The 26,311-nt window shown below is 43.9% G+C and overlaps 1 protein-coding gene and 1 non-coding gene across 6 annotated transcripts in view; one reads left to right on the top strand and one right to left on the bottom strand.

Moving 5' to 3' along the window:
• Etf1 (eukaryotic translation termination factor 1) overlaps positions 1–22,606 on the top strand; it is a 31,325-nt gene extending 8,719 nt beyond the window's left edge. For 3 of the 5 annotated variants that reach the window (XM_059245985.1, XM_059245989.1, XM_059245990.1), the window contains 9 exons: positions 12,975–13,150; positions 13,425–13,564; positions 16,825–16,963; positions 17,155–17,345; positions 17,678–17,807; positions 19,082–19,237; positions 19,586–19,650; positions 20,739–20,886; positions 22,008–22,606. In XM_059245985.1, the coding sequence (XP_059101968.1) occupies positions 12,975–13,150; positions 13,425–13,564; positions 16,825–16,963; positions 17,155–17,345; positions 17,678–17,807; positions 19,082–19,237; positions 19,586–19,650; positions 20,739–20,886; positions 22,008–22,090 (1,228 nt within the window). In that variant the 3' untranslated portion in view covers positions 22,091–22,606. Of the gene's footprint in view, positions 1–3,169; positions 3,333–5,310; positions 5,332–12,974; positions 13,151–13,424; positions 13,565–16,824; positions 16,964–17,154; positions 17,346–17,677; positions 17,808–19,081; positions 19,238–19,585; positions 19,651–20,738; positions 20,887–22,007 lie in introns of all 5 variants that reach the window. The other 2 variants (XM_059245986.1, XM_059245987.1) reach the window with 2 other exon arrangements.
• Positions 18,461–18,578, bottom strand: LOC131896222 (small nucleolar RNA SNORA26). The gene has a single exon (XR_009375388.1). It is a non-coding gene; the product is annotated as a small nucleolar RNA SNORA26 (small nucleolar RNA).
• Positions 22,607–26,311: the final 3,705 nt, after the last annotated feature.

Raw genomic sequence — 26,311 nt, 5'->3', positions numbered from 1 at the left:
TCCTTGTGCCTTAACCTTCCAAGTTCTGTGATTTCAGGCAGTAGTCACCAAGCCCAACTTACAGTCTTTGTTGTGTTTTGTTTTTTGAGACAGGATTTCTCTGTGTAGCTTTGGTGCCTGTCTTGGATCTCGCTCTGTAGACCAGGCTTGCCTCAAACTCACAGAAATCCACCTGACTCTGCCTCCCGAGTGCTGGGATTAAAGGCGTGGGCCACCACTGCCACCCGGCCTCCAATTTATAGTCTTAAATGACATATTGGATGCTATCCAAAAAGAAGTAGGTTAACTACTTGGACAAAAATTAGAAAGTATCTTAGTAAGGTAGATGTTTTAAAACAATGTTACTTTGCAGGGCTGGAGAAATAAATGGCTCAGCAGTTAGAAGCTGGGTTTTTCTTTTTGTTTCCTTTTTTTAAGGATTGTTACTTTGCAAGCCAAGTAATAAAGTAGCCAAGCCCACATTTGTGATCCCTGTAGTGGGGAGGCTGATGCTGGAGGATCACAAGTTCAAGGCCAACCTGAGCAATGAGACCTTTTCTCAAAAGAGAAAGAAAAGATTACTTTGTGTTTTCCTAGTATGTGCCAGGCACAGCAGAAAAGTTGGTTTGGGCATTAGTGTTGTATTATGTGGCTGGAGACTCTTTGGCTTGGTAGACTAAAGCTATGACTGCATTTTTACAATTGTCATGGTGATGGTTCATTGTTTGGAGATAAGATCTCTGAAACTGGCCCTCCTGTCTCTACTTCCCATGTATCCCATAGCTGGTGTGGTTCATTCTTGTATTGTGCTGGGGACTGAACCAGTTAGAATCTTTTCATGGTATTGGAAATTGAACCCATGACCTCTTAAATGCTAGGCAAGTGCTCTTCCACTGAGCTACACATTCTTGGGCCCTAAAATTTACTTGTTGTTTAGATTTAATTTATTTCAATTAATTAATTAATATGTGTGTGCAGGTGCATGAAGAGGCCAGAGTCAGATTACCCTGGAGTGAGAGGCAGTTGTGAGCTGCCTGGTGTGGGTTTGAGGGATTGAACTCGGGTCCTCTGGGAGAGCAGCAAGTGCTCTTATCCAGCCTCAACATGTTTGTTCTTAATGAACATTGGTGATGAGGGAAACAAGTGTGTAACAAAAAGACAATTCATGGGAGAGTTGTGGCTTTTGCTTTATTTCAAAATACTTCCACACTGGTCAAGCAAGGGGAATTTTTTTTTTTATAATTTTCTGGCCAGAGCACTGATAGTGAGATCCTAACGCTGGTTGAGATTGATATCTCCTTGTAGTGCGTTGTTTTGACAAAACTAGAGAAAATTTCCAGCTTCTGCTGCTTCCTGGTGGAATATTCCAATAGATAATGTTGGGATGTTCTTTAGTGAGGGTAGCTATTACCAAGTGTGTTCTTGTTTTAGAGGATTGAGTAGTCTGCTTTTGGTGATAAAATGCTAAGATGATCTTTGTAAACTACTGGAAAATGGCTGGCACATTTAAATTGTTCTATACTTAAAAACATAGGTTGTATGCATGCATCTGCAGGCACACGCATTCCTGCCTGTCAGGATTACTTGTGGGAGTCAATTCTTTCCTTTCACCAGGTGGGCTTTAGGAGTTGATCTCAGGTCATTAGACTTAACAGAAAATGACTTTAACCCAAGCAATCTTGTAGTCCCCCCCTTTTTTTTTGTAGACAAGGTCTCAAAGTAGGCCCTATACAGCTGATCTTTCTGCCACCACACCCTGTTTATGTGATGCTAGAGATCAAACCCAGGGCCTCACATATGCTGGCTGGTCAAGCATACTACCAACCTAGTTACGTTCCCAGCCCTTTCGCTAACATTCTAGTGTTATATCTTGACCAGGTTCTGTCTCCTCACCTGCGGCATAGATGGTGGCATTAAGGTGAGATCAAAATCAAATGAGGAAACTGGGATGGTGGGGGGGGGGGGCATTGAGACAGGGTTTCTCTGTGTAGCTTTGGCACCTTTCCTGGAACTCACTTTAGCCCAGGCTAGCCTAAAACTCACAGAGATCCACCTGGCTCTGCCTCCCGAGTGCTGGGATTAAAGGTACGCACCACCACCGCCCAGCTGAAACTGTAGGATTTATTATGGTAAAATAATATGCTAGCTTGAGCATTTTTTTAATGATTTGTTTGTTTTTATTTTATGTGACTTGGTATTTTTCCTGAATGTATGTCTGTATGGGGGTGTTGGATCCCCTGGAGTTAGAGACAGTTGTTAGCTGCCATGTGACTCTTGGGACTTGAACCTGGGTCCTCTGGAAGAGCAGCCACTTAACCACTAAGCCATCTTTCCAGCCCTGTTTTTTGTTTTTCAAGATAAGGTTTCTCAGTCCTCCTTTAATCCTAGCCCTTGGGAGACAGAGGCAGGTGAATCTCTTGAGTTTGAGGCCAGCCTGGAACTTACTGTGTAGACAGACCATGCTGGCTTTAAGTTCAAAGAGATCCACCATGCCTGGCAGGTTGAGCTTTCTAGTGAGGGGAAAGCTGAGAGACAGTTAGTTATTTTAAGATAGCATGTGTTCTTCCTCTCTAAGGAGTGACTTTATTAAGACTGGATCTCACTATGTTGCCCAGACTGGCCTCAAAAGCATTATTCTCCCACCTAAGTGTTCCAAGGAGTTACAGATGTAGATCATCATATCCACCTTGGAGTAGAAAATGTTTAGTTGATATTTTCTACAGCTGTTTAGAATAAATATCTGATGTCTGTTTATAAGAAAGTGTGTTGACACCAGGTACAGTGGCCCTCACCTTTAATCCTAGCACTCTTGAAGCACACAGGCAGACCTCTGAATTTGAGGCCAGCCTGGTCTACAGAGTGAGTTCCTGGAAAGGCGGGTATGTCTTGAAAATCAAAAACAAATGCAAAAAGGTCTATTGTGGCCCCGTAAAATGACTCAGCAGGTAAAAGTGCTCCCTTGCTCACCCGAGTTGGATCTTCCAAACCTTGTCACAGTGAGAGAACTGACTTCCAGAAGTTGGGGTTTTGTATTCTGTTTTTACCTCCACATGTACATTGTGGCACAATAACAGATAAATAAATGAGCTGGCAAGATGACTCCACCTCTGACCTCCAAACATGTACTCACATGCAGATAAATAAATGTAATTAAGATATAGTATAAGGAAGACCTTGTTTTTGTTATCAGAGACTATTGATTCCTCAAGTATTTGACCACCACCATGTGCTGCAATGATCTCTACCCTCGAGAGCACCAACCTGTGGCAAGATAGCAGGCCTCTTTGAAGTGACTTGTACCCCGATGGAACTTACGCTGCAGATGTAGGCTATGGCCATTCCCACTTTATATGGTACGACTGTTTAATGTTTTAAATGGTGTTGAATCTTGTGCCATCATCCTAGAAAAGTGGTTGCCACTTACCAAAGTCCACTCTGCCTCTGTGTGGACATAGCCAAGTTCAAATAATGCTTTCGTGGTGTTTCAAGTGCTCTCCTGTTTCTGTGGGGAGGGGCCATCAGAATGACAAAGAGCTAGAGCTCCATCTAGTCGTCATCTAGTGATTACTTACTCTCTGCTGTTCAGACTGTACTTAACATTATCCTACAGAATCATCCTGACCTTGTGAAGTAAACAAACCAAGATTCACAAGAATTTGTGTAATTTGTTTTGGGTCAGATAGCTTAATAACAGACTAGAGGCTGAGCCTCGATGTCCGTGATTCCAAACCTGCACTCAAAGTCCTAAGATCAGCTATTTTTTCTTCTGTTGGGGAGAGGAGGGCATGGATATGCCATCCCACACTAAAGGTCAGAAGTCAACTTTGGGTGTTGGTCTTGGGCCTCTTACAGTTGGCCGCTGTGCACATCAGGCTCCCTGGCCTTGGGCAAGCTTTTGGGACCCCCTGTTCTCTGCCTCCCATCTTGTTGTAGTAGCACTGAGATTACAGATAGCCCCTATGTCCATCTTCTAGGGATTTGAACTTGCTCTCTCACTTGCATGGCACGTACTTTAACCACAGAGCTCTCTCTCCAACCCACTTTTAAAAGTTGTTTAGTTTTGTACATCTAGGAAAAGAAGCAAGAATTGAAGTCCTATAGTGAGTGAGTCCAATAAGGACAGTTTTGAAAAATGGTGTAAAAATTGGAGAGGAATTGGCTGATTTCTCAGGTAGTAATCCCTATAATGTTGTTAGCTTAGCATCTTTCCCAGAAATGATCTAGGTCTAAGTTGAACTTTCTGAGATGGAGTAGATATGGTCTTAGCAGAGAGCATGATAACCTGGGTCACTAACATCCTAGGAAGCACCTAACCGTTGAACATTGAGCTGAAAGAGTCTTAAGGAAGCTATGCTCAACCTCAGCTTGGGCAGCATCTCCATACTGTTCTGGTCCAGCCCTGAAAATAGAAAATGGTTGTAGTGAGAGTTGTGACCTGTCTGACAAAATGACTGACGAAGTGTGGGCGTTCTGTCTGGTCAGAGTTGGGTTATGGTGTGGTTATTTAAGTAGGATAGCTTAAAAAGTCTGTCTGTGCTGCTAAAGCGGAATACTGCAGATGCTGCTGGACAGTGTCTAAGGAAGTGTGACTTGTTAGTTTCAGTGTCTGATAAGCACCCCCAAGATTTACTTGACTGCTGCATCCTCCAGGAGGAATACCAATTTTCATATGACAGAAAGGCCATACACATAAACATGTCTTTGCTGTTTTGTTTTTCTTTTTGAAATCTCATTGTATATGCATTTGTTATCTGTGTGTTTCCTTGTGTGTGCCCATGTGCATCTGTGGGTATGCATGTGCCACTGCGTATGTGGGGGTCAGAGGACAACTTTGTGGAGTGTCCTTGTACCTGTGCATGGGTTTCTTCAGAGAAGCACTGCTGCCCCTGGGCAGGCTGAAACTGTTTGTTTTGAGACAGAATATTGGATGACCCAGATTGTCCTCAAACTCCCTATGCAGGTAAGGTTGAATTTCCAACACATGTTGAGGCACAGCATAGGGCAATGCAGCATGTGGGCTCTTTGGATTTTTGTTCTTGAATTTAGGCTTGCACTGTGGAGGTGCTTTGCCTTCAGCTAACCAGAAGGTGGTCCTGCTTGGAAATACACAAGGTAGACACAGTGATTGTTTTGTGTTTGAGATGACGTCTGGAACTTGCTAGTAAACCAAGCCTTAGTAAGACTTTTACAGGTGAAAGGATGCTTTGGTATTGTTGGCCTGAAGTTGACCAAACACATGCATACTGTGCAAGCCAAGATTCACTGATTACCTTCAATGTTTATGTTATATCTCCTGGTAAAGTTACCACATAAATGCTTTCCTGTCCACAGTACTGGGGACTGAATCCTTAGGTGAGTATTGCTGCTCCTATCCTGTTCTGTTGACCTAGGTAGAGAAACTTCCCTGTCAACAGTTCTTGAGGGAGGGAGGGAGGGAAGGAGGGAGGAAAGGGAAAGCTACTGACTGACTCAGTCTTTCCTTCCTGCCTTGTGTATGCAGCTTTAATTTGGCGTAGTTGTGTTTGCTCTGTGTATTTACTCGATTTACAAGTATTCCTTCCCTGTGACTCCCAGAAACTAATCCTCCGGGTAAATCATTGAAGATAATTCTTTGATAATGGAAAGTATCCTGGTGAGCATGAGGAGGACAGAGGGCCTTGGGAGCTTTGTGTTAGTCACTGTTCTATGTTGTATCTTGCTTTGTATGTTTTTAAGACCTGTATATGAGTCATTGCCATACAGCATGATTCACTGCCCCCCCCCTTTTCAGTTACATTAATTTTTGGGATGGGGGTGGGGTCAGCAGTCTGTTCTCCCCTTCTATCATGTGGCTTCCAGGGGTTGAAGTGTCTTCACCTGCTGAGCCCCTCACTGGCTCTTGTTGCCAGACAGGGTCATGCTTTGTTCCCAGCTGGCCTGGAACTCTCAATATAGATTAGCTGGCCTCAAACTTAGGGCCATACTGGCTCTGCCTCCTAAAATATGGGATTCCAGGCATGCATTCCCAACCCCAGCATGCTGTATAGTGACTTCTTTTTGTCCTCTTTGTCCTCTTCCTCCTCATGCGTGCGTGCGTGCGTGCGTGCGTGCGTAGGTCAGGGGACAATATCAGGTGTGTTGGTTCCACCTTGTTGGAGACAGTTTCTTTGTTTTGCTTCCTGTTCAAGTAGCTGGCCATTGAGCTTGTGGGAGTCCTCCTTTCCATCTTGAGATAGTGTTGTTGCTGTTGTTGTTGTTGTTGATGATGATGATGATGTTTGTTTTTCTTTTGACTGGGGTCTGGGAAGTCAGGCTCCAGCTTGTAGGGCAAATGTCTACTTCGCTAACCATCTCCCCACCCACTGGCTAACCAGGAAGCCCTGGGGATCTCCTGTCTCTGCCTCCTTAGTTCTGGGTTTTTTCAGGTATGCATCGCCACGCCTAGCTTTTTATGAGTGCTGTGGATCTGGTTTAAATCCCCATGCTTCCAGAGACCAAGCTCTTTTTGACTGGAACGTCTCCTATTTCTTCTATTTATTTATTTGGTTGGTTGGTTGGTTGGTTGGTTGGTTTGGGGGCGAGGTCTTATCATGTAGCCAAGGCTGTCTTGGGCTCTTTCTGTATTGCCTTTCCAAGAGCTGGGATTACAAATGTGTATTCATTGGCTTTTTTTTTTTTCTTTTCTCTTTTTTGTGTGTAGATGTTTGTCTGAGTGCCACATGAATGCCTGGTGCCCTCCAGAAAGGGGCATTAGACCCCCTAGAACTGGCTGCCATGTGAGCCACCATGTAGATAGTTGGAATCAAACCCTGGGTCTTCTGGAAGAGCAGCTGTTACTCTTAACTGCCAATCATCTCTCCAGTGCCCTCACTGGCTCTTCTTAATTGGGGTCTTTTGGACCTTTTGGAAAGGAGATATAGTGACAGCAGAGAAGGTGGAAAAACAAAAACAAACAAATGATTAGAATTAGAGGAGGAGGCAAACAGAATGTATGGCACACAGCCTTAATCCCAGCACTGGGGAGCCTGGGCAGGCAGGTCTGAGTTCCAGGCCCGCCAAGGAGCCATAGTGAGACCTTGTCTCTGAGATGAGGAGGTCGGTGGTGAGAGTGAGACCAGTCTGTAGCTTGGCCTGTATAGCTAGCAGCTTCTCAAGTGAGAACTTTTTCTAGTGTCTGAAGATCTGACTCTGGGCCTTGCACATGCCAAGCAAGTACTTTGATCACTGAGCTGCTACATCCCCCTGCTGCAAGAGTTTTATTTCTCAGTCTCCAGGTTTCCCTGTAGCTTTGGAGCCCGTCCTGGAACTCACTCTGTAGACCAGGCTGGTCTCAAACTCACAGAGGCCTGCCTGTCTCTGCCTCCCAAGTGCTGAGATTAAAGGCATGCACCACCATGCCGGGCACTCATTTTCCTTTTAAGAGGTATTTGCTGTGTGTACACATGAAATACTCAACTTCCTTGATCTATTCTTGTGTTTATACAAACTGGTCTAACAGCTTTGGCTTGCCTGTGGAATAAATGAAGGTATCTGCTCCGAAACTTTCCTGGCAGAGGCCTTTAATCTGCTAGTGTTCAAGCCAACATAAAAATTATCAGGCAGCTTTAGTAGCCTAAACTATTCCTTCCTCAGCTTTGGAGTACTGGGATACAGGCATGCAGCACCCTACAGGCTATGTTTTCAAAATTTAGATTTCAGCCTTTTCTAGTCAAGTGTCTTAGAAAGGTGAGTTCAGAAATTTGTTTCCCCGATAGCATGGGGAGAGTTATACATGGAAACTGGAGAAAGGTAGTTTTGTCCCTAAAATGTAGGGGTTGGGTAGGAGATGGACACAATGTGTCTTTGGGTAAGAGCACCAGAGAAGGCTTCAGGCGTCCTGCTCTGTCACTTTGTCCTTATTTCCTGAGACAGGGTCCCAGTAGCCGAGTCTTTACCTCCAGCCCCAGGGTTACAAGCACATGTTTTTTTATGTAGGTTCTGGGATCTGAACTCATGTCCTCATGCAAGCATATACCTATAGAGCCATCTCTTCAGAGCAGTCTTAAGCTTTATGTTTCACATTTAGCAACTTGGTAGAAATGTACCCCACCCCCACCCCACCACCCCTGCCTCAAAAAAAAAAAAAAAAAACCTGGCAAGCTATACCTCTGAATGTGTTTGTTTGTCTGTTTCAGTTTTAATGCTGGATTAATGGAGTGCACCACCACACCCTGCTCTACTTATGAGCCTTTTAAACAGTGGATTCCAGGAACAAGATCACATCCTATCACTAAATGCATTCACTGCTTTATCTTCTCTGGAATGTTAGATAGGTGGGGATGCAAGGTTACCCTGCTGTTCTTAGAGCAAAATTGCTTAATGAACGTTTATCATCTTAACCTAGCTTTGTGGAAAGTAGATGGTAGCAGCTTACCTCAAGGTTATTACTTTGTACTGCACATCATTTTCTGGCTTTGAGGTATTTTGAGTTTACTCAGTTTGTCCTGATATCCTCTTTCTTTAACTTCAGATTGTACAGTCCTTTGGGTTTGGGTTCCTATGCCATCATCTCTGCTGTTCTCAGAGCCCCTCCTCATTCTACTCCTTTGTCAAATCCATCTCTTAGGAAACTACTCTGTAAACTAGTGTATTTGCTTAGAACTGGGCCCTTTAAGAGAATTCCTATGACCCTAAAGATTCTGGGAGCCTCTAAAGTGACGGTATATGTGTCCTTGAAAATTGTTCATCAGAAAAAAAACCTCACAGAAAGTAGTTTATATTTAAACTGACTTGTCTTGGGGCTGGAGAGGTGGCTCAGTAGTTAAGAGCCCTGATTTCTCTTGGAGAGAGAGCCTAGGTTCCAGGGCATTCACTGCCCTCTCCTGGTCTCTGAGGACACCAGGCATGCAGTAGTGCAGACAAGACAGGCTTGTGTACAGACAAAACGCCATATACTTAGAAATTAAATAGCTTTGTTTGTTTTATTTGGTTTGGGGGATGGTTCTAGACAGATTTCTCTGTGTGTATCCCTGGCTATCCTGGAACTCATACTATAGACCAGGCTGGCCTCTCCCTCCTGAGTATTGGGATTAAAGGCGTGCACTACCATGCCCCGCTTGCCTTTGCTGTCTCTGTCTCTGTCTCTGCTCTCTCTCTCTCTCTCTCTCTCTCTCTCTCTCTCTCTCTCTCTCTCTCTCTCTCTCTTTCTCTTTGTTTTTGGTTAACTTTACCTGTCTAGGGCCAGCATGGTAGCACCACAGGTAGAGGCATCTGAAGCACACAAGCATAGCAACCTGAGTTTGAGTTCTAAAACGCATATAAAAGTGGAGGGAGAAAACTGACTCTACAAAGTTGTCTGTATGTGTACACACACTGTCTTTAAAACAAACAGAAAAGCACTGGCTTGAGGCTCTTGTGAACATGCACGGGCTCAGTAGCAGGGGTAAGGTTCATATTGTTCTCAGTTTATTTGATACCACCCACTCCTGAGACACTAGTAATTACTTGATTTTATAGCCTTAAGAGGGGCGATCTTCTGTTCACTTTCTTATGTGTATGGTGTGTGCCTGTGTGTCTGTTTTATGACTTAGGTTAATTTTCTGTTACTGTGATAAAACACCACCAAAGCAACTTAAAAAAGAGTTTCTTTGGGCTTATGGTTCCAAAAGGTTGAGTCCATCATGGAGTGGAATCAGCTGAGAGTTCACATCTCCAACCATAAGCAAGAAGCAGAACAAACTGGAAATAGCAGCCAGTCTTGGAAACCTCAAAGCCTGCCCCCAGTGACATATTTCTTTCAGCAAGGTCACACCTCCTAAACAGTGTCACCAACTGGAGCATTCAAATGCCTGAGACTTGGTGGACATGCCATCACTATTTCTTACTTCTCTCCTGCTGCTCTGCTTCCTTTTCCTAGCTGGCCCCCTTTGCGTGGGTGCATTGGTCTATCCTTTGGTCCCAGTGAGTTTTGTTATGGTTGTTTGTAGGAACACATGCACTAAGGATGACCTTGAATTTCTGATCCCCCTGCCTTCAGCTGTGCTGGAGATGGAACCCAGGGTCTCATGCATGCTCAGCCAGCGCTCCACTAACTGAGTTATATCCTGGCCCTAACTGATTTTCTAATTTAAAATGCAATTTACATACCATACAATATGCCCCCTTTAAAAGTTATAACTCAGACTTGTGTCCTAGTTGTCCATTGCTGTGATAATGCACCCTGACAAAAAGCAGCTCAGGGAGTAAGAGTTTACTTGAGCAGCAGTTCCAGGCTGTGGGCCATCATTTTGGGAAAGTTATGCAGGAATTTCTTGGGGCAGCTAGTCATGTCTGCAGTCAAGAACAGAAGAAATGCATGCATGCTTACAGCCACTTCCCTACATTTTCATAGTCAGAGTCCTCTGCATCCCATATCTATCTACCTATCTATAGATTGTTTCCTGGATGAACATTTCATGTAAGTAGAACTAGCTAGACAACATGTGGTCATTTATGACTGATTTTATTTGCTATAATTTAAATTCATATGTGTCTCAGTCTTTCTTAAAATTTATTTTTATTTTAATTGTATATGTGGGTTGTATTGTATTGTATATGCAACAGCATACCTATGGGGTAAGAGGATGGCCTAAGGGTGTTGGCTCTCTCCTTACACCATGTAAGTCCCACAAGTCAGACTCAGGCCTTTACCCAGTGACCCCTTCCTCCTGGAGTCATCCCATTTTACCCCGTGTTCACTTGTGTATATGGAGACCAGAGGCCAACATTGGATGTCTTATCACTCAAGATTTTATATGTATGAGTGTTTACGAATGTATGTTAGTGAATCGTGTGGTTGCAGTGCCCACAGAGGTCAGAACAGGGCATCAGATCCTGCCTTGAACTGGAGTTACAGACAGTTGTGAGTTGCCATGCGGGTGCTGAGAACCGAACCAGCCTGGGTCCTCTTCAGGAGTCATTTCTCCAGCCCCGTGTTGTATAACAAAGCTTTTCCCGGGGAGATGCAACACACACAGCTTTACTTACCCCAGATAGGGAGCCCATGACAGACCAAAGTGCCTTTCTGTGGTCTTTACAAAAATGTCTATTCAAGCCCTTTGCCCAGTTTTATTTTGTTTAGTTTTTGTATTGGTGACTGAACCTAGAGCCTTATGTTTGCTTGGTAAACACTTTGCCACTGACCTATGTCCTTTGCTTGCTTCTTGTTGACGTTTGTTTAAGACTTGTTTTGAGACAAGGCGGCCCCTACTCAGATCATCTGCCTGCACATGCCCCTATTCCCAGTCCAAAACCCACAACAACCACCCCCCCACACCCACTTGTTGAGTGCTGGGAGTTGTTTACATGTTCTACATAGTCTTTACAGAAATTGTACCACGTGATTTTCACGCATTGTCTTCTATCTTATGTGTTATCTTGTGTATGTTACACACATGGATGCACCTGTGTGGAAACCAGAGGCTGGCATCAGGTAGTTTCCTTTATCCCTCTCCACTTGGGTTTTGAGATGGTCTGCACTTGAACCTGTGAATCTATGTCTCCCTAGTGCTAAGATTACAGGCATGTGGCAGATGCCTTTCCCTCCTGAGGCTTCTCTCTAGCGTCAGTCATCTCAACCAACTTTGTGTATGTCATTAAATAAAGATGAGTGTGTTCGTGTTGTAAACCAGCCTTCAGAACGCTTTTCAACTTACAAAACTGGTTATTATTGCTGCTGACATGCTCTGTCCTCCTTGGTGTTAGAGTTTGAACCTGTGACCTCATGCATGCTAGACAAAAACAGAACTAGAAATACTGGAACCAGGTGTTTAGCCACTGCTGGTGGTTTTAAAAGAACGGGTTAGCCGGGCGGTGGTGGCGCATGCCTTTAATCCCAGCACTCGGGAGGCAGAGCCAGGCAGATCTCTGTGAGTTCGAGGCCAGCCTGGGCTACCAAGTGAGTTCCAGGAAAAGGCGCAAAGCTACACAGAGAAACCCTGTCTCGAGAAAAAAAAAAAAAAAAGAACGGGTTAAAGGTGGTATTCTCCTGGGTCATCCTTAGCCTCATCTTTTGGTTCTAGATATTTGAATTTGTTTGGATACTTAATCAGGCTCTTGGTGCATTACTCTTTTAAAAATATTTAATTTGTGTGTTTGCACACACAGATTGTTGACTTTATTTTCTACCCCCTTGGAGCTGGTGTTACTAGGCGTGTTCAGAACTCACCTGACTTGTTGAAGGGTTCTGGGACCCCCAACTCCAGGCTCTTGTGATTGTGAAACAGGTGCTTTCGGTTACCCAGCCATCTCTAGCCCCCATATGGCTCTTGCAAAGGTTTTTAGTCAAATCAATGTAATCCAAACACATACTTGGTGGCATATCCCTTTAATCCCAGCACTCTGGGAGGCAGAGACAGGAGGATCTGTGTAGTCTACATAGCTCCCGAACTATAGAGACGGACCCTATCTCCCTATCTCTCTCTCTATGTATATGTGAGTGTGTGTGTGTGTGTGTGTGTGTGTGTGTGTGTGTGTGTGTGTGTATTTTCTTGAGTTACAAATTGTTTCATAACTGGGATATTTATGAATTGCATTACTCTCCTATCAAGAAAGCATTGGGTGTGCTGAATTAATTAGTATTTGAGGATATTCGTGGCAAGCCTAGAATTTAAGGAGAAAAGGATGGTATTAAGTGGAATATTTGTCTGGACTTTGGAAGACTGGTTGCATTGTCCTGGCATAGCTTCTCCCACTGAAGAGCCACCAGAATCTGACTCCAGCTTGTTGGTCCTGCGTAGCAGCCTTCTCTCTTCATCCTTAGAATGAAGCCTTTCCCTCTGAGTGCCTTCATTACATGGCTGATCTCAGTACTGAAGTCATGGAGCGCCTACTGTCTGCTGACCCTCGTTAGGCTTCCTTTGGAAAATGCTCCTGTGTGGTTACTTACTGCCTTCTGGTACTGTTCAGACAGTGTGTTTTTATGATTTCTGGAACGTCTCGCTGGAGCTCAGTTTACTGATGGTAAACATGAATTTAAACTAGTGTGTTTCTCTCTCCAGCAATGGCACGAGCATGATATCGCTGATCATTCCTCCTAAAGACCAGATTTCACGAGTGGCAAAAATGTTAGCAGACGAGTTTGGAACTGCATCTAACATTAAGTCACGAGTAAACCGCCTTTCAGTCCTGGGAGCCATCACATCTGTACAACAGAGACTCAAACTTTATAACAAAGGTAACCATTTCCCTCTCTGTCCGCCCTGCTCCTGCCATGGTGCTTTCTTCCTGGGTCTTCGGCCAGCTGGCGTCATTGGTCTTTAGCTTTTTGTTTTCATTGAGCACTAAGTAGTGTTTGCTGTACTTAAGGAATAAATCCTATTGAAACATCTCCAAGGAAGTTTTGCAATTGGGGTGAGAATTTTGCCTATGAGTCTAAGGGTTTTTCTGTTTGATGTAAATTGTGGCTATGGGAACAATTAAAGTAGAGAAATTGTTTATGTTCTTTGCAGTACCTCCAAATGGTCTGGTTGTTTACTGTGGAACAATTGTAACAGAAGAAGGAAAGGAAAAGAAAGTCAACATTGACTTTGAACCTTTCAAACCAATTAATACATCATTGTATTTGTGTGACAACAAGTTTCATACAGAGGTAAGATGAGCACAGAGCATTCCCAGCTAAAGAAGCCCCGAGCCCATGAGCAGCTACCCTTCTTCCCTCAGTTTCCCCAGCCCCAGGCCACCACTAATCTACTGTCTGTTAATGGAGAGTGGATCCTGTAGTCTAGCCTTTTTCTTTATCCCTTTTCAAGACTGTTTGTGTGCTCACCTAGTTCTCTACTATTCTACCACTTCCTCATTGAGTACTCCGTGCTGTTAGATAAGACACATTATTTATGTGTTCAGAAATTGATATCTTTGGGTTGTTTTTCACTGTCTGGCTTTCATGAACGATGTCACTGTAAACATTCATGCACAGGGATTTGTTCGTAACCATTTGCTTTTATTTTTGTAGATTATATATGTAGAAATAGAATTGGTAGCTCAGCTAGTAATCATAGTTAATCCTTTGAGAAGTCACTTTTCTAAACTATAGGCAACTGTAACCTTTTACATAGTTGTTTGTTTTTTTTTTGTTGTTGTTGTTGTTGTTTTCCTTCATTCTTTTATGTGTGTGAGGGGGGTGCTGGTGGAGGAGGAGGAGGAGGACAAGGTCCATGTTGCTGAGGCTAATTTTAAATTCCTAGTCCTCCTGCCTCCACCAGCTGGGCACTTCATCTGGGCATCCTCCATCACAACTGTTTTCAAAATAACGTATGTTATTACGATACTGCTCATTAGGATGTTTGAGGAAAGTGCTAAGTTGGATTTGGAGAACTAATTAGAGGCGGGTGATTGGCTCCTGATTGATTGGTTACCTCTCACTCTTTACCAGTGATGCTTGCCTATATTCTTGCACCTTAGTCCTAAGCTCACAAATTGTTGAAAAATAAGCAAATAAAATGCATTTAATGGTAGGGTTTTTGGTTGTTTGTTTGTTTGTTTCTCTCTTTTCCTGTTCTTATGAGACCTGAGTGACAGAGCTAACTGTGATGAACATTAATAGTGGAAAAGAAATCTCATTAGACTGACCTAAATCAGTCAACAGGAAGCAATCAGGAATTCACAGCTGGCCCTCCTTTAGTCCCTTGCCTCTCGTCAACCTAGAGAAAACCCTCCGCAGTGGAATTAGAGCTGACAATTTGTCCACAGTGTCCAGTGGGTGACTTTTGCTAACTTGACAGGAAGTCCAATCCCAGTTGAAGCTTGGTTGACTGGATGGTGATCTAGTTTAGCTTCCTCAGCCTCCAGTGTCCTGGCAAAGGCCTCTTGAGACTGTCAGCCATTCTGGCTGACGGATTTGCTTATATCAACTTTGATGAAAGCAGACTTTGGAGATTTCTGATTTAAAAAGGACCCAGTAGTTGTATTGTCTGGCTTTTTAGCTCAGTTATTATATTAGCATAATTGACTTTTACTTTTCTTCCAATGATTCAAATGACTAGTAGAGCTAAGGGTGAAGATTCTAATACCCCAAGCACCCAGCATTCCCCCATACCTAGTTTTTTACATGGATCCAAACTTGGGTCCTCATGCATAGCAAGCACCTACCAAGCCACTTTCTCAGCCCCTATTGGAGTTTATTTTGTTGAGACAGGCTGTTCTTAAAATTGTTATATAACCAAGGATGACCTTGAACTTCTGATCCTTCTGACTACCTGAGTGCTTGGGATTGCAAGGGAATCCCACCACACCCGATTTTCTTGTTTTAAGACAGGGTCTTGCTGTCTGGCTAGGCTACAATTTGGACTCAGTGCTCAATGCCTCTGCTTCCCAAGTGCTGGCATTATAGGCATGTCACCACACCAAACTTACTACTAAGTTTCATTTGTCTAAAGATAGATCGCTAATTGAGTAGCTTGCATTCTAGACCTTTTTATAAAGAAGGTTTCTTATTCTTTAATTAAAATAGAATAAATGATTTCTCAGTTCTAAAGAGATCAGAATCTGGCAATTAATGATGTTCAAGGCTATCTATATAAGTCTCAGTCCATCACAGAAAATATGTCTCTGTGGGCCCCAGGGCTACTTACATACCTCTCAGGAGAGGCAGAGATACAGAAATAGTATGTAACTCAGTAGTTCTCCTATAAAACTCTAATCCCGGGGCTGGAGAGATGGCTCATCAGTTAATAGCACTGACTGCTCTTCCAGAATACCCACATGGCAGCTCACACCTATCTGTTAATTCCTGTTCCAGGGGATCTGACACCCTCACATAGACATACATGCAAAACATCAATGCACATTTAAAAAGCAAAAATCTCTAATCCCAGCAGCACTCAGGAGGCAGAGGCACTCTGAGTTTGTAGCCTGGGCTACATAGAGAAACCCTGTTGGAGGTGGGTACTCTTTAAAATTGAGAGAAACATTCCAAAACTAAAGTCTTTTCAGACGTGTCTGTTTTCCTTTACTTGTTACTATAGAATTGATTTACAAAAGTCTTTTGCTGTGGTAGTGCTGTCTAGTAATGCTGGGGTCATTGATAGTTAACAGAAGTTAGGTTGGCTGGGAGTGACTAGCTCAGAGTGCAGGAGACTCCCTGGGTGCATGCACTTCAGAGAACTACTCTAGAAAACCAGGAACCAAATTTTGAAATTCATCTTTAATTTGGACGTTACAATTTATATACCGTCTATAAATAAAATGATGAAAAGGAAAATAAAGAGACTACAATTTCCTACTGACATTTGTTTGATTGGTTGGTAGCTGGTTTGGAGATGGTCTCTCACTATGCAGCTCAGGTTGGCTTTGAACTTAAAATCCTCCTGTGTCTGCCTCTCTGGTGCTGGAGTTATAGAATGCCACTGTGTCCACCTTAAGTTTGTGTTGTGTGCATTGGGGGAAGGCAAAAGGGGACAGACACTGTGGCTTGTGGAGGTCAGGACAACTTGGTTGATTCTGTCCCTTCCACATTGGTTTTGGGGACCAGGTATAGTCACCAGGCACCTTTACTTGCTGAGCCATCTTGCCTGCCCAAGTTGAGATTTTGAGGTATTTTGTTTCTCCTTGGTTTTACTGTGGTAAAATCCAGATACATCACCTTAGCTGCTTTCAGTTGTGCGGTTCAGTGTGTACCGTCACTGTCTTATTTCCAGAACTAACTGTAAACAGTAAATATTCCCTTTCTTCCCTGCAGAGTGGAAAACACCATTCTACATGTTTATAGCTGAGGTCTCTAAATGACTCCATTCCCTCCATAGTGGCATACCATGTTGAGTGGGGTAAAGTCGGTGTGTCACTGTGCATGTGTCCCCGCCCTGGCAGAGCCCTGGAGTTGATCATGCAGGGTTTGTTGTGTTTGTTTTTTAGGCTCTTACAGCACTGCTTTCGGATGACAGCAAGTTTGGTTTTATTGTCATAGACGGCAGTGGTGCTCTTTTTGGCACGCTCCAAGGAAACACCAGAGAAGTCCTGCACAAATTCACTGTGGATCTCCCAAAGAAACACGGTATATAGGAGGGCTGCTCGAGCTCTTTTACTTACCTCTAACAGTACTCATTAAGCATCAGTTTGTGCTAAACAGTTAACGGAGGTGGTGGGTTTCTGTGTTTAGCTTGACTGGTTGTTTTGTTTTGACTTCATGGCATGTTGTACTCTTCAGTAGTTACCCCTGTCTTCCCCACCACTTTTCTGTCGAAGGCAGAGGAGGTCAATCAGCCTTGCGTTTTGCCCGTTTAAGAATGGAAAAGCGACATAACTATGTTCGGAAAGTAGCAGAGACTGCTGTGCAGCTGTTTATTTCTGGAGACAAAGTGAATGTGGCTGGTCTGGTTTTAGCTGGATCAGCTGACTTTAAAACTGAACTAAGTCAATCTGACATGTTTGATCAGGTAAGAGATAAGGAACTGCCATTTCGGGAGTCTAGTATGGGATACATTCATCCTCAGCATATTATGCATGTGTTTGCATTCCTAGCCATAAATTCCCTAGGTTAAAAAAATCTCTGGGCGGAGAGATGGCTCAGTGGTTAAAGGTGCGCACAGCTTATGCAGAGGACCTAAATTTGGTCCCAGCACCCACATTATTAGATGGCTCACAAATACCTATAACTCCAGCTCCTGGGGGATCCAGTAACATTTTGTCTTTGTTTTTTAAGAGAAAGAGAGTGGGATTTTAGTAAAGGTATTTGAGATCCTAATGTTTTTGTTTCTATTTGTGCCAGAGGTTGCAATCAAAAGTTTTAAAATTAGTTGATATATCCTATGGTGGTGAAAATGGATTCAACCAAGCCATTGAATTATCTACTGAAGTTCTCTCCAACGTGAAGTTCATCCAAGAGAAGAAATTAATAGGTATCACTGAAATGCTACTATTTTGCTTGTTCTGTGAAATGTTTTTGGTGTATGTCTGAAGTAAGACACTGAAAAGGTATAAAGAAAGGCTAGGGGTAGTAGTCATACTAGTAATAGTATAGTATACTAGTAATCCCCCACACTAGGGTGGCTGAAGTTATGTCAGGAGTTCAAGGTCATCCTTGGCCACAAAAGCTTTTAGGCCAGCCTGGGTTATATGAGACTGTCTCAAACAAAACTAAAGTAAGAGAGAGTAAAAGAATGGAAAACTAAACATTTTCACTGAGGGAAAGGAGGTATCAGCTGGCCGTAGGTGGCACGTGCCTGTGTAATCGCAGCACTCAGGAAGCTGAGGGAGTGGTATTGCCGCAAGTTGCAGCCAGCTTGATCTTTCGGGGAGACCCTGGGGTGAGGGTGGGGCCAGTGGGGAAGTGGTTCAGTAGATAGAGTGCTGGAATAGCATTCACAAGGCCCCTCGGGGCTGTCCACAGCACCAGTATGATATACTGGTGGGGAGCCTGTAATCCCAGCACTCTGGATGCTAGAGGCAGGAAGATCAGAAGTTCAAGGTCATCCTTAACTATATAACAAACGGGAAGTCAGCCTGGGCTGCAGAAAACAAAAACCTGCATGGAATCTTTTTTTCTTCCCCCAGCTGTAACTCTAGACAGGATCCAAAGGGGAGGCTTCCAGTCTTTCCCTGGATCTTATGGAGTCCTTTACACTGCTCTGTTAGCCTCTTAAAGTACAGCACCAACCTTAAAAGGATGACCTAGGAGCTCAACAGAGATGGGCCAGGAACCCTTGGTCTCCTCAGCCACGTGGGCCTGCAGCTAGGCACTGGGAACAGGCTCTGGTGGAGTATCTGTCAAGCATGGGCCTGAAAGTAGGATTCTCTTTATAATGATCAGGAATAGTGGACTGATTTCATAATCTTGTGAGTTATAAAATCCACAGCTGTGCAAGACCCTTAGAGAAATTGTGTAGTATTTGCATATAACCTATGTACACCCTCCCGTGTACTTTAAATTATCTCTTGATTACTTGTAATACCTAGCACATTGTAAATATTATGTAAATAATGGTATGCTATCATTTAGGTTACGATGACAAGTAAAGGTCTGTGTGTATTCAAATATAACCATCACAGGACTAGCTCCATAGTACACCTTGGCATGCTGTGCTTACTTTTCTGAATGTTTAATCCATAGTTGATTAAGTTCATGGTTATCAAGAACCACCATATATTTTATTGTTATATCCCTAATCCACAGGGCGATACTTTGATGAAATTAGCCAGGACACAGGCAAGTACTGTTTTGGAGTTGAAGATACACTAAAGGCTTTGGAAATGGGAGCTGTAGAAATTCTAATAGTCTATGAAAATCTGGATATAATGAGATACGTTCTTCATTGCCAAGGCACAGAAGGTAAAAAAGAAGAAAATATTGTTGCTGTCTATTACATTTCCTGTGTTCAGGAAGCCTTGGTTTCAGGCATAGTTAGACGGGAATATAAAACTGCATAGGGTCTAGGGTTATGTGTCCCTGCCCCCCACCCCGCCCCCAGCTAGTTGATGTCTGTTACCAGTTAAATTTGCCAAGGAATGTTTCCTTATAGGAGCAGGGTACCAGGGGCATATGCTGTTCTTGGGACAGCTTGCTAGAGTTAGTCTAGGAGTCCTTTTCTTATCCAATCTCCTCTTATTATTTATATCTATTAGTATTGTGATGGCCAGATTAACACTTTTTTTTCTTTTTTAACTTTTAATACTACAGAGGAGAAAATTCTCTATTTAACTCCAGAACAAGAGAAGGATAAATCTCACTTCACAGACAAAGAGGTATGTTATTTTTTATTTAATGATAACATACAAAAAGCATTTAGAGCACTGGTAACATAGAGTATCAGCCTTGGGAAACAAAGTCCTATTCTCCTCTAACTGCCACACACTGATCTGATTCCAGGGAGGAGGAGATCATGGTTGTATAAACTTCTAAAGTAGTCAAGGAAGTGGGGGGGGGGGGGGCGCGGGTTACACGCCTTTAATCCCAGCACTTAGGAGGCTGAAGCAGGCACTTGTGGGTTCAAGGCCAGCTAGAACTACATAATAGGACCCTATCTCCAAAAATAAAAAATAAAAAAAAAAGTTGGGAAAGCAGGAAAACATTATTATCCTTGAAATAACATAGATTTGCATTATCTGGCCCTGTGAGACCAATGTTGCTTTATTAGCATTTTATCAGCTTTTCCTTTGTACTTAGCTCGGTTTAATGCATCTCATGATTTATAATGAACACTGCCTTCCTAAACAAGACAGTTGTAATGGTAGCTGCCTTCAGTTCTGAAGGGCCGGTGAGGAGAAGGCACATGCTGCCTGAGGACTGACTCCAGGAGTTTGTCTCCTTATGGCATGTATAGGCCAAATATGTGCAACACTGAATGCTGTCTTTTCAAAAGTGGGGCTGAGAGCACTTGTCCTTCCAGAGGACATCTCACGGTGACATCATCATCATCATCATCATCATCATCATCATCATCATGGCAGCTCACAACTGTTTCTTACTCCAGTTCATGGGCACCAGGCACACATGTGGTGTACTCTTTTTTTTTTTTTTTTTGAGTTGCTCTGTCTCTTCTGGGCTGTTGAATGAAGAGAAACTACAACAACCTACTTTGTGGAATCAACAATAGGAATCATAAGTTGACAACTAAGTATGGTTTGACGTTTTGTTGCTGAGGCTACAGCTTGAGGGCAGATACTGAAATAATCAGTTTATCTACCCAAGAACCAGGATATATTTAGGATCATACATTTCTAGTACTCAAAATGGTTAGGAGGATGAGTAATGACGGGCAGGGGCATTGAGAGGGTCAGGCTACAGGTTTGTATTCTAATCCCAGTGTTTCTGTGTCGTGACTGCCCTATAGACTGGACAGGAACATGAACTGATTGAGAGCATGCCCCTCTTGGAATGGTTTGCTAACAACTATAAAAAATTTGGAGCTACACTAGAAATTGTCACAGATAAGTCACAAGAAGGATCACAGTTTGTGAAAGGATTTGGTGGAATTGGAGGTGAGTAGCCAACTCCAAACAGGGTTTCTTACCAGGGCCTGAAAGAAGTTACTTCAGGCTGGCATATGCTCGCTCGACTTGGAAGAGGTGTGGACAGCAGCAAGTGGCAGCACATTCCTTAGTTTGAACCACTTTGCTTATCTTTCATGGTTTTTATTAGCATGTATTTATGTGTAATAATGATCTCCTGAGGGGGTTCTTTGTGTAGATATGTGTGTGTTGTTTGTTTGTTTCAGTTTTTCAAGACGGGGTTTCTCTGTGTAGCTCTGGCTGTGCTGGAACTTACTTTGTAGTCTGGGCTGGCCTTGGACTCAGATCCACCTGCCTCTGTTTCCTGAGTGCTGGGACTAATGGAACTAAGGCATGTGCCACCACAACGATACTTTTTTTTTTTTTTTTTTTGTAATGCATATACATAATGTATTTTAGTCATATTTAATCTCTGAGATTTTGTTGTTTTGTGTGTTTCTATGTCGGCACAAGAGTGCCATGGCGGGGCTGGAGAGATGGCTCAGAGGTTAAGAGCACTGACTGCTCTCCCAGAGGTCCTGAGTTCAATTCCCAGCAACCACATGGTGGCTCACAACCATCCGTAATGAGATCTGGTGCCCTCTTCACGCATGCTGTATACATAATGCATATGGCGATCAGACAGCTTGCAGGGGTTGGTTCCTTCTACCATGGGAGTCTGGTTGTGCAGCAAGTGCCTTTACCTGCAGAACCATCTTGCTGGGCCTGTGTTTTGTTTGAGGGAGTATAGTTTTGTGTCAGAGGATAACTAGGAGTCTATTCTCTTTCCATCATGTGGGTTCCAGAAATGGAAGGGTCATCAGGCCTAGCACAGACACTATTTTCATTCTCTACCCCATCTCTCCTTCCCCCCCCCATTGTGGTTTTTGGAGTGGGGGGCTGGCCTAGGACCCACTGTACGCCCAAATTGGCCTCCAGCTGGGCAATGCTTGTGCCTTGACCTCCTGAGTACTGAGGTTTTTATTTCTGAGTCACATGCCTGCAGCTGATAGTACCATTTTGTAATTCTGGAAGAGGATGGGCTTCTCTTGGAAGAACAATCCCTTCCTGCTTCAAGAACCCAGGTTACTCACTCTGCTTTGCTTCTCCAGGTATCTTGCGGTACCGAGTAGATTTCCAGGGAATGGAATACCAAGGAGGAGACGATGAATTTTTTGACCTTGATGACTACTAGGTAGTCGACATGGGTCCGGCAACATGTGCCTCACCCTCCAGCATTCAACCCAAGGAGCACACCCGTGGTGGAGTCCAAACAGATCCCTGCCTTACAATTGGAACTTTTCCAGAACTTAATCCGTGAGCATTGGATACTGAAAAGCAAAGCGAAACAAAAGCAGACCCAACCCTACACTTTGGTTTGTCATGGTGTCAGCGTAGCAGCCTACGACTAAGTTCCTAAATGCCACTCCGGACTAATTGAAAAAAGAATCCCACTTTTTACTTTTACTTGATGGTAAAATTGGTTGCTCTTGTATTTTATGAAAAAAATGATTTTTTTAACCTTCATACATAGAAGCAAAAATACTTTAACTGCTGTAAACCTTCAAAAGTTAGTAGAAGTGAGATCATACTGGTTTGTTCTTATTTTGATCGGAGAATAACTCGATTGCTGCATTTCGCAGTGACCCATTTACATGGCATTCTCAGACTAGACTGCACAAGCAGAAATATATGTGGTGAAATATTGGAACTGTTTCTCTCTTGGTCTCTGTTTAATGTTGAAAGGGTGAGCTGACAGGAGGCCATTTCGGCCTCACTCCCTCACTTCCCACTCCCAGACTGTTTCAAAGGTGCAGGTTGATGCAAAGTCAGACTGAGTGCTGATACACTGGGGCAGTGCACTCCTGACTTCCATCTATTTGGAGGCACATCTGTGCCAAGCATTTGGGGGCCCTTGGTGTCACTGACGTTAATGAAGCTCCTGTGATCTCAGCCTACTAGAAACCAGTTGGGGATGGACACGATGGGGCTTCTGTGCTATTGCTGGGATTGGGAGAAATAAAACATGCAATTTTAGTGGAACCAAAAAAAAATTCAAAGGTGATTTTGCTTGGATCTATTCTTGATGAAGGGAGGTGGTCGTGTTTCCTTGTGTTGGATGGCATGAGATTATGTGAATGTTTTGATTTTTTTTTTTTCTTTCAAATGAACTGCAAGATTTTTCACAGGAACGACAGACAAGACATGTATGACTGTGCATGTTTCTCAAACCCCTGGTGGGGCTGGAGCATCTTTTTCAAAAGTGGGACTTAGAAGCCCCTCTCAGATGAGAAAGTGTGGGAGGAGGGTGGGGAGGGCAGGGGTGGGGGGGGATGGGACACGGCTTCTGGCGCCATGGATTAAACCATGTTAGATCCAAAAGTCGGCCGAAACCTGAAGCTTATGCTTCACAGCTGGGCTGTACGTTGGATTTGAACCCAGTTGAAGTACAAGGTCATGGTGTGCTCAAGGTGCAACAGCAAACGGAGTGTAGGATGTGCCCAGTGGTAGCAATGGGGAAGTGTACCAAGTGGACTTTTAGGACCAAAGGTTTTTGAAGTCGATTGGTATCACCCACACTCACCAGGGTGGTGGGGTACATTGGGTATCAAATTGGGTACTTTTAACACTTTAGTGCCTGACTGCTGTTCTTCACTGACTTGACTCAGTCACTTGTAGCTTTATTGGTCTGAACCAGCTCCTTGTTCCCAGGTTACAGACCTGCCTATCGTTCCAATAATCCTGTTTCACTTGAATGGAGGGAGTATGTCTGCAATGTAAAGCTGATTCTCACACTGTACTCTGAGGTCCAAATGACTGTCTGTCGTGTAACCTGATGTCTCAACCCCCGGGGAGAAGAGTCGAGTCTTTGGTGTTCACCAACATGGGAGGCTTCACCAGAACAGGCTTTTGCTTTGGGCTCTGCTGTTCGTTTGCAGAACACCCAGGAGCAAACACACTCTTCCCAGCAGTACCTTAGGGTTTTGCCATTGTAAATGGGTCTAATGTGATATGACAAGACCAGAGAAATTGGATGTAAATTTACATTTTTGAATATGCTTGTTGTTTCACATGATACATTTAGGGTATGCAGCTCCTTTTGTAGTTTTTATTTTTACTATTTAAGTTTGGAAATGATGCCAAATTTTTGTATTTCTTTAATCAATGTGTTCTCCTTGGTGATATATATTGCATTATATATTGATGTGTGTATCAATATATACCGATATGTGTTCCACTTACGCATACAAACACACATAAGTGAGGGTAAAACCGTAGCCCTGCACTCCCTAGCCTCTGCAGAGAGACCCTAAGAGCAGAATCTCGGTGTTGTGATGTACAGAAATGGAGAAGAGTATTAAACCATATTTAAGAATATATTTTGTGTGCTTGAGATTTTTTAGGAATGTTCCTAGAGAAGCCTGAACTACAGAGACTGACTCCTCCTGTTTGTCAGATTAGCCGTTCTAATGAATGTTCTGCCTTAGAGTATCCCACTGTATCTGTCTGTGTAGGATAGCTGAGGTTACGACCCAGGGGTATGCCGGAAGGGAATTTGCATGTGTTTGGCTTTGGATTTTTGTTTAAGATATTTCAAACCTACCTATACTCCATAGGGACAAGTGGTGCCACTTTCTAACAGGTAAGAAGGGTTTCATTAGCAGCTTTTCGGGGATGAAATCAAAATTTCATCCCAGTCTCAATTCCTAAGTTAATCCTATGTCCACTTGCCTTTGAGTCCTATAAAAGTGCTCATAGTCCAGTGTGGTGGTGCATAAACTCAAGCAGAGGTGGGAAGGTCGCAAGTTTGAGGCTAGTCTTGGCTTCATAGCAAGATTCTGTCTCAAAAAATAAATGAAAGAATAACTAGTCCAGGGGGCTGCACAGTTGGCTCAGCCGTTGAGGGGACTGACTGCAAGCCAGGCAGAGTGTGGCGTGCCTCGAATCCCAGCACGGGAGGCAGAGCCAGGGCTACACAGGGAAACCCTGTCTTGGAAAATGGGAGGGACAGGGCACTAGCTGTATGCAAGTGCGTGGGTTCAGTTACCAGCACCCACGTGGTGGCTCACACGGCTGGAACTCCAGTCTTAGGGGATCCAGTGCCTTCTGACCTCCGCTGGCACCCAGCGCACACAGGTGCACATAGATGCAGGCAGGCAAAATCCTCATATTAGAGCAGAAACTAGCCTGGCACTTCCCTTTTTCTGGCCTTACCCCTTGTTTCGGACTAGAAGAGCAAGGTTCCAAGGCAGCGTTAAGAGTGAATCTGGAGCCAGGTGGTGGTGGTACACGCCTTTATTCCCAGCACTGGAGAGACAGAGGCAGTGGATCTCTGAGTTTGAGGCCAGCCTGGTCTACAAATCGAGTTCCAGGACAGCCAGGGCTGTTACACAGAGAAACCCTGTCTAGAAAAAAGTAAATGTGGTATGGTGTGGTGGCTGGCACATATATTTAATCCCAGCAGGTGATCTCTGAGTTCTAGGTCAGATCTTGACTCAATAATTAACATTTCTTTTTTCTCCTTAAAGGTTTAGAAACCTAGAGGTTCTTTGAGCACTTTAGCCCTGTTGAGAAACGGCTTGTGTGTGTCTTGCTATTTCAGTTTAGAGAACACTGACCAACAGCAGCTGTGCTTTTTCTTACCCATCAGGCCTTCCCAGTGCTTTTCTTGTGCAGCCCAGAAGGTACTCGGATTAAACCAGTCTTCCTCTGCAAAGAGGCAGGCGTGTGATGCAGCACAGCAAAGGTGGCGTTTCTCCTACAGCATGCCTCGGTGTGTTCTTAATTAAAGTCAGGCTGTTGGAAGTGCAGGATGTGTAAGCTGCGCACTCTCCTGTCAGGGCCACGGCGCTTACCATCTTTTGTTCTCCGGCTCCATTCCCACACCACAACACTCCCAGCCAGGCCCACTAGACTGAGGAGGGCTGAATGCCAAGGTGGAATTTAAGACTCGTGCCAGCGTCCTCCCTGCAGCCAACTTGAGTGAGTGCCAGTTGGAATTTGCATCTGCCGAAGTCCCACCCTGATGGGACTGTACCTCAAGGGATGGAGGAGCTGACTGGCCAGGGGGTATGGCAACATGGCGTTAGAGCTTGTGAGACAGGACCCTTTCTTGTCTTGCAACTGTTTGGATGCCCCCAGGTGACGTGAGGCCGAATGAGAACTAGAGGTGCGTGCAGACAGCCAAGGTGTTCTAATAAGTGTACATCCTAGCTCATGAACTACCCTGGAGGGTAGAGCCAGCTCCAGGAATCCCAAACATGGCAGGCTTAGCCTTACCAGGGCTCAACTAGGAACCAGCTTGGTATTAGTAATTGCCTGTAATCCCTGCAGTCAGCCTGGACAAACTAATGAAATCCTGTCTCAAAACAAAGGACTGGGGGTTGTAGTTCAGTGCAGTGTTTGTCCAGTATAT

The sequence above is a fragment of the Peromyscus eremicus genome, chromosome 19 (assembly GCF_949786415.1).
Source record: "Peromyscus eremicus chromosome 19, PerEre_H2_v1, whole genome shotgun sequence".
Lineage (NCBI taxonomy): Eukaryota > Metazoa > Chordata > Mammalia > Rodentia > Cricetidae > Peromyscus > Peromyscus eremicus.
This window is presented reverse-complemented; position numbering and strand designations above follow the sequence as displayed.